At 47.6% G+C, this 16,814-nt stretch overlaps 1 protein-coding gene across 4 annotated transcripts in view; it reads left to right on the forward strand.

Annotated features, from left to right (window-relative positions):
- Positions 1-16,814, forward strand: part of nrp1a (neuropilin 1a) — a 166,709-nt gene that overhangs the window by 128,467 nt on the left and 21,428 nt on the right. For all 4 annotated transcript variants that reach the window (XM_035619378.2, XM_035619379.2, XM_035619380.2 and 1 more), the window contains 4 exons: positions 1,248-1,429; positions 8,270-8,497; positions 11,157-11,312; positions 14,193-14,359. In XM_035619378.2, the coding sequence (XP_035475271.2) occupies positions 1,248-1,429; positions 8,270-8,497; positions 11,157-11,312; positions 14,193-14,359 (733 nt within the window). The remainder of the gene's footprint in view (positions 1-1,247; positions 1,430-8,269; positions 8,498-11,156; positions 11,313-14,192; positions 14,360-16,814) is intronic.

Genomic DNA, 16,814 nt, shown 5'->3' on the forward strand with positions numbered 1-16,814 from the left:
TTAAAAATAATTTGTGTGCTTACGGTGTGATGCATTTTTCTTCTTTCGCCTGCTCTCTGGTGAAGATTGGCGGACCGCGGCGGCTGGTCATCGGGGTCCGGGCAGGAAAATGTTTGATGAGTAGCCCGCATAGCTGAAAACTTGGCGTGAACAGACGTTATGGGCAATTAGGATCCGCGGAAACCTGAACCAGAATCTGCTTTTAGAGGGGCGCTCGCCTCGTCACTCACAGTCAAAACACGGCACGGAAAAGTCATCTGAAACATCGTGCAAACTCACACACACACACACACTCACACCCACACGCAGACACTGGAGCAAAACCAACTCTTGACAACTGCCTGAAAACATATCCAGTGATAACCAGAGGCTGTTTGGACCACCCTCACTGGTTAGTCATTCTCATTTCTCCTCTGCCATCTGAAGGCTGGCATCCCAATTTCTGTGTGTGTGTGTGTGTGTGTGTGTGTGCGTGTGCGTGTGCGTCATAGCTCCATAGCTCCATTTCACAGTCCTGTTTCAAAGCTGTTTTCCTCTTCTGCTCCCAAACTCTGCGACGACTCAATTAGGCGGCTGCTCCCTTCAATAGCCGTAGGTCTGAAATTCCATTTGAATGCGATGTTTCAGCGTGTGTGTGTGTGTGTGTGTGTGTGTGTGTGTGTGTGCGTTTAATAACTTTCCCACCTGCTCTGTCTGCTCCGCCACCCTCCTAAGCTAAAGGCCAAAATATAATCACTTTTGATTCCCATAGTCTCCCAGAGAACAGTCAAACACACACACTGACGGTGTTCTCCCGATGTTAAGCACCACATAGACAACTGTTCAGCTGATGTTCAGTTACGTGAACCTCCGCACTGCTGTGTGCGCGTGTGTGCGCGCGCCAGGTCGATGTAATGAAATCAAAGCCTGCCCACCTGTTCTCTGAGTTTTAACCTGAGACCTCATTAGTACACAGTGTTTTATTTCCACTACATTACCTGCACAATATGCTGTGTTGCTCTGTGTTTGTGTGCTCCTCCGTGAATCGATGCGTGTGTGTGTGTGTGTGTGTGGTGTGTGTGTGTGTGTCATCATACACGCACAGTATAAACAACACAGAAGTGAAGTCCTAATTGCCAGCTAATGTGATTTACTGATTTACAGCTGGACAAGAAAACAAAGTGAACAAAATGAGAACCGAGCATGAAAGAGAACGTGTTTTGGAAAAGCACAGCCTGACTGACACCGCCTCCCTTCCTCTTGTCCAGATACGATTACGTCGAGGTGCGAGATGGCGTGGACGAGAGCGGTCAGCTGGTGGGGAAGTACTGCGGGAAGATCGCCCCGTCTCCGGTCGTCTCCTCTGGAAACCAGCTCTTCATCAAGTTCGTGTCCGACTACGAGACGCATGGAGCAGGTTTCTCCATCCGATATGAGATCTTCAAGACAGGTGGGTGGCCCAACGCAGCTGTAGCTTCACTTTTATCCCAGCTTCATGACAGATGACTACTACAGCGGGCAAAAAACGTTAATTATTCCTCGTTAAAGAATCGTAAGACATCTCCTGTATAGAAATACGGGGCAGGACATCACAAGATGCTTGTGATGGTCAGGTTGTAAAAATGAAGTATGAATCATTCGTTGACATCATTTACTCGATCTCTCATAGTAGCGACTCCATGTCGCTAATAATGTCTGTAGGATCTGTCCTTTACTGAATCCATCATACTAAACAGCAGGATACAAGATGGAATTCTGATAATGGGGCAAGAACGAGCCTCTCTGTATAATTTCATGGTTTGTTTGTGATTTAGTCAAGGCAACAGAGCATCAAATTATGCACTCGCAATATGGCAGAGCAATATGCTAGATTCAAAACCAATGAATCATTGTCCCATATGCTCCATAATTGTAGCAGTTTGTATCCTGTGCGAATTATTGCACAATAAGCAAGGGCATAATTAGCTGAGCTTTGATTCAACAAATGTTGTTTCCAGTGTCGGGCTTAATCGTCAGATGGCGAGCTGGGACAAGCACAGCGAGGACGTGAACCTGCCATTAAAACCAATGACCAGCTGGTTGTGGAGAGAGCGAGTTCAAAACACTTCAGGTTCAGGACCTGATTTCACCTTCTCGTGTTTTCTCAGCGCGGCTGTGTTTCCCAGTCAGTTTCATTCATCGTCTACCGCTTTATCCATTTAAGGGTGACGGGGGGTCGCTGGAGCCAATCCCAGTTAACATTGGGCGAGAGGCGGGGTACACCCTGGACAGGGTGCCTGCCTATCACAGTGCCTTATACAGAGACGGACAACCATTCACTCTCACATTCACACCTACGGTCAATTTAGAGTCTCCAATGAACCTAACCCCATTCTGCATGTCTTTGGACTGTGGGAGGAAGCCGGAGAACCCGGAGAGAACCCACGCATACACGGGGACAACATGCAAACTCCACACAGAAAGGCCCTGGTTGAACCGGGATTCAAACCCAGAACCTTCTTGCTGTGAGGCGAAGGTGCTAACCACTACACCACCGTGCAGCCTCCTTCCTTACTTGATAAACCTAAAAAAAAATGAGACCTCTGGGTAGTTTTAGTTGGGAGCCATGTATGATGAAGTACAAAGCCTTATCAGAAAAACAGCATAACACGAGGGAGCGAGGGAGTATGCCCTGTTGGTTTTGCTGCCTTGCTTTGTTTGGACTAAGTGAAGCAGGAGGGAGGACAACACATATCTGGAGAGTGACTATTGGGCAGACAGGTGCCACAGACTCCACTTTCATTAATTAACCTCAGCAGCGCTCCGTGGGACGGCCCCCGTGACCTCGGAGACAAGACGAATGGCCCTGCGCGGCCCCTCCTTCCTCTTAATCTGGGCTAGTGTGCGTTTTGCCGTGCTCGTGTGTCTGTGTGTCTGGGCTTGTGCGTGTCCCCATCGCGCCGGGGCAGCTGGTGGAGTGTGGGTCCATTTACGAGATCAAAGCGACACTCCACCCCCGACATACACCAACTCATCAACGCTGCCTCGTTCCCCTTGATAGGCCGGTTAAATCTCCTACATTCCTCCCCGCTCGTACAGCTTGGTATTTCCCATTCTCCGTCTATTAGCCAAAGCTGATTATAAATGAGGCATGTTAGGGCCCCGGTGGTGATAGAGGAGAAAATGCTGAACACACTTGTCGGGCGCGGAGATATGGGGAAATACAGATCTTGCAAAAAAAAAAAAGTGTGGATCGTGGATAGAATGCCAGGACTAGAGAGTAGTAGCCAGATGAGAATCTGTGTTTTTTATTTGCTGATGAATCCAAATCGGAAATCAGAGGCTGTGGGGTTCTGCTGGAGATTAAACCCAGGACAAAAGTTTTTCCACTTCTTGTTCCTCCTTTTGTTGATCCAGACCTTTATCACGCTTTGATTTTACTGTGTTTTTCACTGCGACGGTGCCAAGAGCAGGTCTCAGCGATGAATTAACAGCTCTGTTTGTTAAAGGCAGAGCGAGGGGGCGAGAGAGGGTACCAGGCAGGTCGAGAGATACAGAGCTAGTTTATTAGCAAAGCTTATCAACAAGCAGAGTATTAGTTGGGAAAACACTGTGTTGGCTAACACATGTAACGTTAATGATGGTACACAGATGGCCTGATAACGGATGGAGGAACGGGAGGCTCGAGCTTATGCATGCCAATGAAAGCAGTGCACAAAAAGAGAAAAAGAATATGCAGGCTGGTTATCACTGTGATTTTAGGCCTGGAGATCACTGGAAGTTAACCTCGGGGAACGGCAGTGGCTTTCATCACGCAAAGGTCACGTGGAAGATTAATATATACGCACAAAGCAAACATGTGTAAACACAGACTCAAATGAGGGATCATATGCCAATGTTTACATGTGCAGGTTTACCGCCTTAAGCTGTAAACTATGTAAATACACTTTCACACACACACACACACACACACACTTCAACACGCTGGCATTCATAGCCTTGGCTTTCATTAGTGGTAGCCTGCAAAGTGTCTAATTGGAGGAGAGCAGGTTGTTTTGCGGCTCTCTATGGCCACTTCCACATCAGTCTCTACCCCTCTCCACTCCTCAATCCAAGCCAACCATCTTAATTAGCATGGGCTATTTATTTTATAGCCTGCAAATTGGCAGCCTCGCTCCACTGGCTGAAGTCTGGCAGGAGACGGGAAGGAGTGAGACGGTGCGGGAGAGGAGGAGGTGGCGGAAAAAGAGGGGATAGGTCGGTGCGAGGAATGGTTGAAGCTGTGTTTGTGTTGCTCTTTACAGAGGCCTTCCACTTTCACATATTAATACAATGGTGAATTTAAAAAAAGCTAAATGAAACTAGCGTGAGCAAACATCCATTATTCCGGCCATGAAAATCCTGGTTATTCGGTTTGTCTTGTCACCGTGTGCACATCCGTCCTCTTCAATGTGAGCGCGCGTACACAACACATGTTTTCCTTTAACAGCCCTTGCCGTTTGCCCGGAGCCACATCAAGGCTGGCTGGGGGCCCATTGAAGTGGGCGAGCAGGCAGAGAAGATAGTGCCACTGGTGGTAGCCCCCCTCCCTCCCTCCCACCTCCACACACTGACACTCATCTTCGTCTATGACTCAGCAGAATGGCTGTCGGTGGGAGGCCCCACATCATGTACCTCTTTACACAAAAACAACATCTTTCACATGGAAACCCTGTTTATTATGTCATGGTGATGCAGGCACATTTACTGTGAGCGCACACCTGTGAAAACACTGTCAAGGTGCCTTTGTTTATATATATATATATATTTTGTGTGTGTGTGTGTGTGTTGGGTGGGGCCTAATGGAGGCTACGTTCTGCTTTCATGGACGGCACACCCTGATGGCATAGGTCACATCTGGCATGGAGACGCACTGTCATCACACACACACGCAGCCCTCATGGAAACCCAAGACAACATATCTCTTTGGGGGGAGCCGAAGGGAGACTGCAACACCCCAGCCCCTCCCTGCCCCTGCCCCCGAATCCCAACATCACTGTGTCATCCCTCGGTGGATTTGGGGGGTGGGGGTTTGGGTTGGACGTTCCAGGCACAGTCAACGCACCAAATCCCATGTCATGCAGTGCCTCGGGGGGGGTGTGAGCGCGGGGGTAAATGTAAACCTGCCTCTCCATCTGTTTCACTGACTGACCCTCCACAGGCTTCAGGTTAATGTTTGATTTAGTGTTGAAAGAGTTAATTCTCCGACCTCTGCCAGAGTGGCATGAGGACAGAGTGGAGGGGGGGGGTAAAAGGGGGTGACTGCTAGGGGGCAGAGGGGGGCGAACCGGGCTAATGATTGGCCAGAGAGCAACATGGAACATAAACGGTGGTGAGAACAACACTTCAGTCCCTATGGCTCTGGCCCCTAATAACCCCGACTGAGGAGAGAGAGAGGGATGAATGGATGAAAATATACAGAGAGTATGTGGGAAGGTGGAGAGAGACCGATTTTAAAAATGAAAATAGCGAGAGGCTGTCACACTTAACGCCCGTTCCTCGGCGCAGTGTTGTTCTAATGATGAACGCCCAGTCGCCGCTCCGCTCTCAGCACGTAGAGCAACAGCTTGACGGAGGCATAGAGGACAAGTCATCAGGAAGACTAACAGTTGAAAGTTGCCCTTTTCCCTTCATGCTGAAACCATATTTATCTAAGTTGTCTAATAAATCTCCCAACACTTGCAAAAAACTGAAATCAGATCTCCATTAAATATAATTTTACCAGCTGCAACTTGTCGTGTTGAACAAACTCTAATCAATCAGAGAGCGAGCGAGGGACTGACATTTGTTTACACCTCTCCCCTCCTGAGGAGAAGGGCTCGACATAAACGGGAGTTAAAAGAATCCATTACTGCTGGCAGTTAACGTCGGAGCGCCTGGTTGGAAGGTTGGCGGTAAATGTCGTGCGTTCAGGGTTACTTCTCTTTTTCTCTCTCTCTTTCTCTCTCTCTCTCCTCGCTTCCTGTCGTAAATTCAGCTGTCTGTTTAAAAGCAGCGGATGGACCACTGGGTTCACTGTGGCCACGCTCGTGTTTGTGTGTGCGAGTCACACCCGTCACATTCACAAAAAACCCTTTTTCTGTTTCCTATTCCTGTTCTTCCTCCGCCCGCTCTCTCTCGCTGTCGAGGGGATGTATCCACCAGGAGAGACAGTGAGTGAGGGCCAAGGCCTTAGTATTTGGCTGACAACGGGGATATAATTGTCTCCCGGAGCTCCTTGTCCATAAAGATGCAAGCACATGGAGTACATACACATGGACTGCTATCACCGAATGCCTCTCACACAGACATCGGCGCAAAGCGCCCTGGGTGTAGCGAGGGGGAGCGGCGGGGACGAAAGCCCTCCCGTGTTGAGACACTAGATAAAAGAGATCTGTTGGATGATTATCTTGCCGGTGGGAATGACCGGAGCGCTCTGTCCTCTCTTGCCACTCTATTATGTTGTGATGCCTTCGCTCTGTCCTTTTCTTCCGGGGGGGGGGATTTGATGCAAATACAGCATTTGCAAATAGTGGAGTCTCAGTCGCGTTCATTCATTAATGGTTAGATATGTTGAGTTAACTTATATTTTTAACACTATCCCAAATGCGAAATCCTCATAATATACTGAGCGTAATGCAAATGGAATATTAGTACGGGTGCCGGTCTTGTGTTTGTGATTTTCACAGTGAACCGTTTCCCTTAGACAGAAATCTGTTCTGTTCAACTGCAGAGCTGAGATAAGGGTCAAGGTGGGGGCTGATGAAATGGATGGAGAGTGGAGTTCTGAGCCGAATCCACAGGAAATTCAACACACTGAAGTTAATTGCACTTTAGATACCATGGCGGTCCAGAGCACCTGAAGGACGCCTTTTTCAAAGAAGTGGCTCACATCTTTACTTTTATCCCCCTAAACCTGGCTGATATTTCTCCAAATTACGGCGAGATGAGGTGCAGAACTGCAGCATCCATCCACCCTTTCATTCCAGGGAACTTTCTCTCTCTCTCTCTCTCTTAGCAAAACCTCTCGATTTTCCGAGGGGTAAATACGTGTGGAAGCTGTGAAATGAATGGCGCCCATTGTTCTCAAAAGCCACACTTTAGCCGCTGCACTAAATGTCAACTCTCTTTACAGTCAAAACGCTGCTTGCTGTGGCTTTCAACTCGGGGAGGAAAGAAAAAAATCGAATGCTTGTCGCTCCTGTCGCTCACTCCACTGGTGGACGGGCTGAATTGGGCCCGGTGCTCTTGAATTAGGTGTCCAGCAATATACTTGAATGACAGTGGGAAAAGCAGTATGCCACATTCATTTGGGCTGCGGTGACAGTAGCATAGTGGCTCTATCCCGAGATAACTCCCTGCAATTTTAGTCTTGATCGGCACCATCTGCACCCATAATGCCGTGCTGTCAGAGGAGCATGAAAATGACATTATGCTGTGCACATTTCTGCCACTAATGGCTCCAAATAATTGTCACCCTCTTTCACTTTGTGTTTGTGTAAAACCAGGCTTGGTAACACTGTGCTGGAGCCTGCACAGTGCACATGTCTAAATGTCTCCTTCCCCGCTGCTGCTTGCACCAGTGTTTTTCTTTTCTATTTTAATCATGTGTCACTCATTCTCAAATCATATTCTCACTCTCATGACGCTTTGACAAGTGGCTAACGAAATGTGTTAATGCTCCTCATCAGCTGAAAGGCAGCACTCCGGGGAGCTGTGAATAAATATTTTGACTTTCCCTGGTGTGAAATTGTGTGTTTAAGCGTGCATGTGCGTGTGTTGATGTATGCTAAGTCATTGCTCTCGCCTTCCATCACTGACACTGTAATTTTGCCTGAGCACCTCTCATATGTTTGCCAGACGTGTACTGATGACACCGCACATGCGTGCGTATATGAGAGATGTTTTTCCAGCATAAATCAAACTGTTTATTCATTGTTCCCCAATGCTGGTGACTGAGGCCTTTCACTAGTGTTGAGACTCATGTTCCAGATGTCCCAGGAGTTACAGATTTATGGCACATACACACACACACACACACACACACACACACACACACACACACACACACACAAACACACACAGTCGTAGACTCTACTGAATAGAAGAAAACATTAAAGGTGGTCTCATCTATTGGGCAATGTACTCTCCTCCACTCAATAGACCAGCTGGGAGGCAGAGCTTCTCAATGCCCAACGCACAAAGCCGCCCGAAAACGGATCACTTAACCAACTGTCATACAAAAGACTCATCCCCACCCCTATCTTGTTTCCTCTCGTCATCCCTCCTGCAGGTCCCGAATGCTCCAGGAACTTCACCTCCAACGGCGGCGTCATAAAGTCACCCGGCTTCCCGGAGAAGTACCCCAACAACCTGGACTGCACTTTCATGATCTTCGCCCCGAAGATGTCCGAGATCATTTTGGAGTTCGAGAGCTTCGAGCTGGAGCCCGACCCAACACCCCCGACCGGCGTGTTCTGCCGCTACGACAGACTGGAGATTTGGGACGGCTTCCCCGGAGGTGAGCAATCCTGCAATATAAACCACAACTGTGTATCTGTGTGTCATAAACAACATAGTCCACTCCTTGTTTAATTGAATACACTCACTTGGTATGCATCATTAACAAACTTCACTCCACCAATTTGGAAGAGTGATTGTCTCAATGTCAAAAGGTGCATTATCCCACTGCTTAGAAATCTGCTATCCTGTCGTAGGAGATAGTTCATCTCTGCAGTTCCAGAGGGAACAAACAGCTTTACGCTGTATGACGGCATTCACCGGGCCAGTGGGCTCGTTGCCTTAGCCAGACTTGGCCAGACTCCAGGAGTCTGTCGTCATGAGCGTAATGCTTCGTCATTGCTCAGTGCCAGACTCTTCCTGATTACGACGGCCTCCCCGCCCTTCCTTTTTCTGTCACAGGCTGCGTTGTGTCGGCGGATTTGTTAGCCTCAGTGCATTTGGGATTACGAGGTCTAATGTAAGCCACGATATTTAAGTCATCGCCTCTCTGCATCCTGATGCACGGAGAGCACAACCCGAGGACATGACTCGACAAGGAATTTCCCCTGGAAGTTTCCTTGTGTTTCCTACGAAAGAGAGAGAGAGGAGAGAAAAAAAAGTGGTTATTGAGTGTGAACTGAAGCAGCTTGGTCCTGATAAGAGCCGGCATCTCCCGGTCGCGGGGCGAAGCAACGATAGATTCAGACACACAATGAAATATTGCCATAGAAAAAATTGCATTCTCAAATCCATCTAAAAATCAGCAGGTGAGAAAGAGAGAGAGCGGAGAGGGCGAGCCGTGTTCAAAGCGATGCTTCCATAGCCCAAGATGAGACTTTGAACTCAGCGAGCAAAATCACCTCTTGAAGTTTTCTCTCCTGCCCATTCCAACACTGGGGGCAGACGAGATGAAAGCTTCTCTCACCCGTCAGCCGCTGAAATTGAAAGAATTTCATCTCGTGTCATTCAACCTGGTGCGTAGCCGTGTTCTCTGCTCTGATGTTCACGGTGATGGGGTTGAAGTTCAAATCTTGGCACCTTTTCAAGGGAGTTTAGTGCAATCTCACATCTCTGTAGATTTTGCGGTGGCCGACCTTTGTCGGTGTTTCCGTAACCCATTCAAATGATCTTCCTAGGAGGTGGCACATGTTTAAAGTGTTGATTAGAGAGCAGAGAATATCTCACATTATTATCACCTTAGATAGATATTAATGCAAAAAAAAGCTGCCTAGGGGGTTGAGAACAGAAAAACTCCCTCTGCTACTTTGACTATTTCTATGATTTCTCAGTTGATTGAGCTGAAAGCGCAACACACGAGAACCAGAATAAGATGCACCAGAATTTCTTTTACCCCAAAACTGAGTCTATTCAGGGCCGAAAACTCACTGGCATCACACCCTCCGTGGTGTTGTGACGGACAGCGTTGTGTAAAAAAAAAAAAAAAAGGCCATGGATGGAAAAAAAGGGAGTTGGCTGTTGCCAGGCATTTCCCGTGGTTTCTGCTAGATCGACAGCACATTATCACAGAAGGCTGGAGTCGTGTTGTTTGTTAGGGCAAATACCGGCCCTGGCGAAGCACCGGGGGGGAGTCGCACCCCGTACGTCTGCATCTCAAAGCACACCCTGCTGGGCAGGTACTGTGGAAGAAGAACCCCCACTCCAACATCCCTCTTCCCTGAAGACCAGAAAGGCAGGCAGGACTCAGAGTTCACAGCAAGGTTCTTTAAAATTTCATAGGACTGGTGGAGTCATGCAGATAATCCGGGAGATGGCTTTTTTTTTTTTTTTTTGTTCAGCCCAGGCCTTTGCGAGTTTAAAAGCACACGTGGATTCTCACACCTGGGTCATGAAGATAAATCGGAGCCATCAGATCTCTGCACCTATAACTCCCCGAGGCATTCCATGCAGGAGCTGGGCTGGAAGACGCATGTTGTGGATGACAGGCGGCCGCAGGGCGGCAGGACTGTCACTCGCCGCCGATCACAGCATCACTAATCACAGATTAGCTGCAGGTCCCTGCACAGCAACAAGGAAACAACACACTCACAAATGTTCATGGATCGTAGCACATCACATCAGAGGCATAGCACAAGGTCATTGTGCTCTCTTGCTCTCTCTCGTTACCGCATCACTCTTTTCCCAACTCTTCGCCTCCATTCAACTCGGTCTGCTCGGTGGAACGTGTGCCCCTCGTGCTTTTTATTGCTCTCCGTCATGAAATGCTTTCCCTATTCCGTCTGCCCAGTCTTCACTTGTTTGGTCTCCGTCACGAAACTCACTCGGCCGTGGCTGTGTCTGCCTCATGTGTGCACAAGAATGAAGGGAGAGAAGAAGAAAATACGAGTTTGGGTAGGAAAAAGACGTGACGTCTGAAGCGTTTACGGCCATCAAACAGACACGGGACCGTCTTCCGCCTTTCTCTTTTTGTGTTTGACCAGCAGGCAGGCATGGAATGTGGGAGTCTCTTCTCACGCATCGTTATGGGGGTCAAGTAAAAAAAAAAATGCAGCCGGTGCCATGCCTCACAGACACACTAGTTTTCACACCTCTACAGGGGGGGAGTTGGCAGTAAAAAGCCATGTGTGACATGGCCGTGGCAAACAAACAAATATTAACCTAACCCGAGTCCAACCAAGTAACAATGTTTGCGCTTTTCTCTCCTTTCTCTCTCTCTCCAGTCGGCCCGTACGTCGGGAGGTACTGTGGGCAGAACACCCCCGGCCGGATCATCTCCTACACAGGCATCCTGGCGCTGACAATCAACACGGACAGTGCCATCGCTAAAGAAGGCTTCTCCGCCAACTTCACCGTCATCGAAAGGACCGTTCCAGAGGGTGAGCCGGCGCGAAACCGCCGAACGTCAGACCGGTCGGGACTGTCAGGGAGGCAGAGGGCAGAGCGGGCCAAAGAATGCAGACAAAAAAAAAAAAAAAAGATTCTGTATAATTGAGGTAGAAATGAAATTTGAATCAGAATCCAGAGAGCTTTGTTCAGTGGAAGAAGAATTGGATTGGGAGGATACCGACTTAAAGCTGGGTAGTTGAATAAGCATTAGAGGGCAATAAAAGAAACCACCAGAGGAATATTACTAAGAGTAAGAAGCAGATGTTGTCTGCTGCGTGAGCGATTGTGACACATTCCCGCTCGTTTTAACAAAAGCTTAGGAGTTATTAAATAAACACCTCTTCCTTCTTCATTTGAGAAAATTTGTTACTTTTGAGAAAATCTTGTAAACTGCCTCCCGGGGTTTTACAAGACTTTATGTTTACACACTGTGAGCCCAGACAGGCCTCAAAAGGCAGCTTCCCCACCAGTAACTACTCTGGACACACACTCGCACACAACCCCCAGGGTTTTGTTGGGGTCTTTTCTTTTTTACATGCCACTTTGTCGTCACGGAGCTTGACCTCCCAACCCATTTTGCCAAACGCTCCGACTAAACATTTCATTAAGGAAGACGAGCACTGGTAGGAGTCATAAATCTGTCCAGAGGACAGACCACCCCAGACACGCACACACACATACACAGTCTTTGAGTAGCAAAAGAGATGGATGACATTCAACAAATCTTCTAATCATTTTGATTTTGTTTTGCCCAAAGGGAGGTTAGGAACTGAGCACATAACACACACACACACACACACACACACACACACAAACGACAATTGAACCAACTCAGCCTCACACTAATGAAAACTGTTGATGTCATTTCTCCTTAGTTTCCTCTGAGCTGAGTTGCTTTAATCACACATCAAGAATCAGATTACGCAAATCAACTTTTCACATTAAGCATTAAAGGGGCATGGTGAAATATCTGACCCATGATCAGTAAATACCTTAATGTGCTGAGTTGCTCGGTCTTTCATCACCAACTGAGAGGGTATCCGAGATAGGGAAGGAAAAAGAACCCTCCAAACTTTGTCTGTGCTTTTCCAGACTTGTACCACTTGAATCATTCATAATCCCCTTATGCATAATACACGGTGGATTTTCTCGTTTCTGCATGGCGAGGGGGAAGGGTACACTCTAACTGAAAGCTACTGTTGAGGGATGATAAGGTGATGAAAGGAAGCCTGGTGTTTTTCTCTTATCCTGTTCCTCTGGCTTTCATTCCCTGCGGTCGCCCTCCGCACCCTCACTTTCTCCTCATCTTCTCGGCCTCATCAACCCCTCTCTGATGGCCGGTAATGCACATGATCAGTTACCTATTACGTGGATCATGACTCAGTGATCTAGATGATGTGCAACTCCGTAGAAAAAAGTTGGGACGAGAGCAGACAGTACTTCTCGAAGAGAGTCCACGACGCGGGTGGAGAGGTGCGAGACAATTTTCTCAGCCTCACATATGAAACCGCACACTGACACTGTGATGCAGAAACACAAACACACACACACACACACACACACACACACACACACACACTGACCCAGTGACTGAGGTGTGTTAACAGTGTGGCAGATGGGGAGACCATCTGTGTTAGCTCATAGGCAGCAGCCACGTCGCAGTTCCACTGCTCCGCATACTGTGCCGTGTGAGTGCGTGCGTGCGTGCACACACTGAAATGTAGCCAGTTACTGAACACAAATTACAAAGCAACTTTTGTAGCAAAGTAGCGTAATCCGTTGGATTACTTACTTTTGGATAATTTCAAAATCAATATTGTAATGTTGTAATGAAAGAGTTATATATATTTTTTTGATTGCCACATATTAAAGATGTAGAAACCTTCTAAATGACAAATTTTTCAAAAGTAATCTGGGTTTATTATAGGTCCTTATGTTTTAATCTAATAACATAATTTTTAGGGGGCAAAGGAAAGTGTGTTTATAGCTTTTGGGGGTCGATAGCGTGAAACACTGTCAATGTGCTTTATGACCAACTTTATCACCAGCTGAAAAGTAAGTAAATAAACAATCAGAAGAGGGATTGTCCATGTGTTAACGTGCCTCCACATACCTCTGTGTTGTTGTGGTGACATGATATTAATCCTGCCCAGATCGAAAGGTCATATCGTTCGTTCTGTTGGTCGCTGCAGCTCCGTCCATATTGGTGTCGGCACGTCTGACCTCCAGGGGCTGGAGAAGCTGACCCCAAGCTGACCCAGCTCGGTCTTTTAGCCACGGAGCCCTGGATGCCTCAAATCGTCTGTCCCATGTCAACACAAACAAGGGGAGGCACCGCCTACCGCGGCTGGTTGGGCCATTGAGTGTGATATATGGCCCCAAAATACAGATACTTAACTCACCTAAACTCCCCCAAGTTGGTCTCTTGGGGAAAATAGTCACCATGTTCAAAAAAAACAAGATAAACTGCCCACAGTGAGGCGAGGGAAATACGTCCAGTCAGTGGAAGCAATAAGCGGAGTGGAAGTCACTTCGACGCCTAATGCCGACGTAAAACTTAGCCCGCAGTCAATGTTTTATGAAGACAATTTTACATCTTAATGCGGAAACAGTTCCATCCTTCTTCCATTAAAAAGCAGAGAGAGAGGGAGAAACAGAAAGGATTTACTGAGGCATCGCTGATACGCTGTTCTTTTCGAGCCAGCAGCGCTGAGTGCCTGTCGTGTGGTGTCCACCTCCCCAGAGACGAGCTCTGAATCAGGAGGACGGTGAAAGCGCATGCTGGGTACACTCTGGCGCTTTCAGTGCTCAGAACCCGGCTAAACATCTTTTGCTCACACTCCCTGTCCATCCCTCTCTTCCACCTCTAGACTTTGACTGCAGCGACCCTTTGGGAATGGAGTCGGGAGAGATAACATCAGACCAAGTCATGGCCTCATCCCAGTACAACCCCAGCTGGTCCCCAGAGCGCTCCAGACTCAACTACTACGAAAATGCTTGGACGCCGGCAGAAGACTCCAACAAGGAGTGGATACAGGTACTGCCACAACTTCCCGTGTGAAAGAGAGGAAATTATTGATTGAATTGATTCATTATTGACCTGTCAGCCGTAGCAGCTGCCTGCAGTGTGTTTTTTGGGGGGGTGAGTCACAAACTGAGGGGTGGTCTGCACAGTGTTCGTCCTCCAGTCGTTTGTCCTTCAGTCTCCGGAGGTGTTGTCTCTCCATAACACTTTTGACGAGAACAAACAATTTGGATGATGAATGTCGGCCGTCCTGGGGGACCTCTGGGTGGTCGAGTCCACGCCTCACAAAAATCGTCCACCCTCTCTGTCATTCTCTGCCGATCTGTGTGTGTGTATGTGTGTGTCTCTCCTCCCTCTGTCTTCCTGTCATACCTGATAACTTTCTCTTTCCTTCCCCGCCTCCGGGGGGATGCTGGGATGTAGTCCAGGCATCCTACCCAGCCACACACACACAACACACAACACACAAAATGGGCTGTGTCGTATATTTCTGTCTGTCGACTTATCTGCACGAGGCGATCATAACCCACCAGGGAAACTGTGGAAAGATTAAGGATTTAGTTCTCCGATCCTCAGATGGGGATAAGTCACAAATTCCAAGTCCACCCACAACACAACCCCCTGCCAGTGGCACAACTACCCCAGCTCTGCCCAGATGAATTAGTAGCATGTTTGATTTATTAACAGAGAGCCTCCAGGCCTTGTAAATGCCCAGACTGTTTTTCTTGTTCTACTGTTTTTCTACAGTTTTTGCTTCATTGCTGAAAAGTTTGGCCCCTGCATATTCCTCAAGGGATGAATAATAGAGCTGACCCAAAGCCAAATATTTGCTCGGGGAGGGCCATAAGCAAGCTTTTCCTTTTATTATTGCAATGAAAACATTGTCCTGGGGGCCCCCCGTTGCTCCTTTAAACTAATTTAATCAGTGTGTGTGAGCATGTGTGTGGGTTCACGTGCACTCTCCCATTCTTGGGCGCATCAGTGTGCATGTTCTTGACTCTGTGGGCGAGTAGGAAGGTCTGGCAGGGCCCGCATTGTCCCGCAGAGGAGCCCAGCATGTGTCTGAGTGGATCAGGATTCATGGCTTCCTTTTTACCACTTCTCCAGCATAGTCCAGAACACTTTGTTACATGAAAGCATTCGTCTCTCTGTAAGCAAAATCCATTGTTCATAGTTGTCCCCAGTTTCCCTTTTTGTCAGTGGCAATTACAAGTGAGCACAATGATTTGTTGCCACTCAAGGCTCCCCCTGCTGCTTAGTATTGATTATATTGAGGATTTGATTTGGCAGTGAAATCTGGTTGGGCTCTAATGGGCATATTGATTCCCCAATACTAATCAGATCAAAACACTGAATGGTGCTCTGCTAAAAAAAAAAAAAAAATGTTTTTTTAATTCAAAGGGCAGCAAAAGAGCTAAAGTCAGGGTTTGCCACATAATTTATGTTTTTACGAGGAGTTTGATGCACTTGTGTGGAGCACTCTGAGAAGCCCAATTATCACAAGTGGTATTAAAAGAGTTGAATTCCTCATTCCTCTTTCATCACGCCTGTCCGTGGTGCCGCAACAAGCTCGGGCCCCCTCACGGCACGTACAAATCATCTCAGCGTGCCGTTGCATGCATAGTAATCAATTCATTATTTATTTCATTATCATTCCCAGACTGCAGTTTGAGGCCGACAGTTTTATTATTCATGACAGGCGGCCTTTTGATTCCTGGGCCTTTTCCTTCGCTCTGCTTTTTCTCCTTTTCTTTTCTTTTTTTTGCTGAACATAATCCGGATTTGCCATCCATTTTAATACCGCCTCATTCTGATGCATGGAGAAGAGAGAGGAGGGCAAGATACTGTAGTTTGTGCATTCTTCTCTGGGTAATAAGATTGGCGAGGTGTGGTTCAGCATTGAGTGCTGGGTTAGCCAGGTCATTAATCGGCCCTTTGGTGAACACAGAGATGGACAGATGTCCTTTGAGGGGGTTGAGCAGGGAGTAATAAAAAAGAGGCTGTAATCCCCCAGAACAGGATTTCATCTTTTTTTCCCTTGTTCCTTTCAGGTCTGCTCATTTTCGTTCCTCTCCCCTGTCCTTGTTTTCTCTCATTCGTCTTGAAAATTCAGCTCTACAGATCAACATCAAGGTGGGGGGAGATTTGTGCATATTATCTGGCTGCGTGAGCCGCGGCTCTCTTTGAAGCATACAAGGATGAACAGCAGGGTCTATGCAGTTGCGGCAGCCCAGTTTATGGACTGATCCTTGCTTTATGAACTCAGGCCGGTTCCACAAGGAAAAACCTGAGTGACGCATAACATTGGTGAGGAAAATCCTTGATCTGCGCAGCAGATTTGTCTCTATGAGGAAGGGTTATATTTTTAAAACTGGCACGTCACAGACTGAGAACTTACTGTTCCTCCGGGACCGTGTCAGGGCCAATTGCTGAGAAGCTGACACGGTGTGGAACGGCTTTGTCAAAT

Source organism: Scophthalmus maximus, chromosome 21, assembly GCF_022379125.1.
Source record: "Scophthalmus maximus strain ysfricsl-2021 chromosome 21, ASM2237912v1, whole genome shotgun sequence".
In the NCBI taxonomy this organism is placed as follows: Eukaryota; Metazoa; Chordata; class Actinopteri; order Pleuronectiformes; family Scophthalmidae; genus Scophthalmus; species Scophthalmus maximus.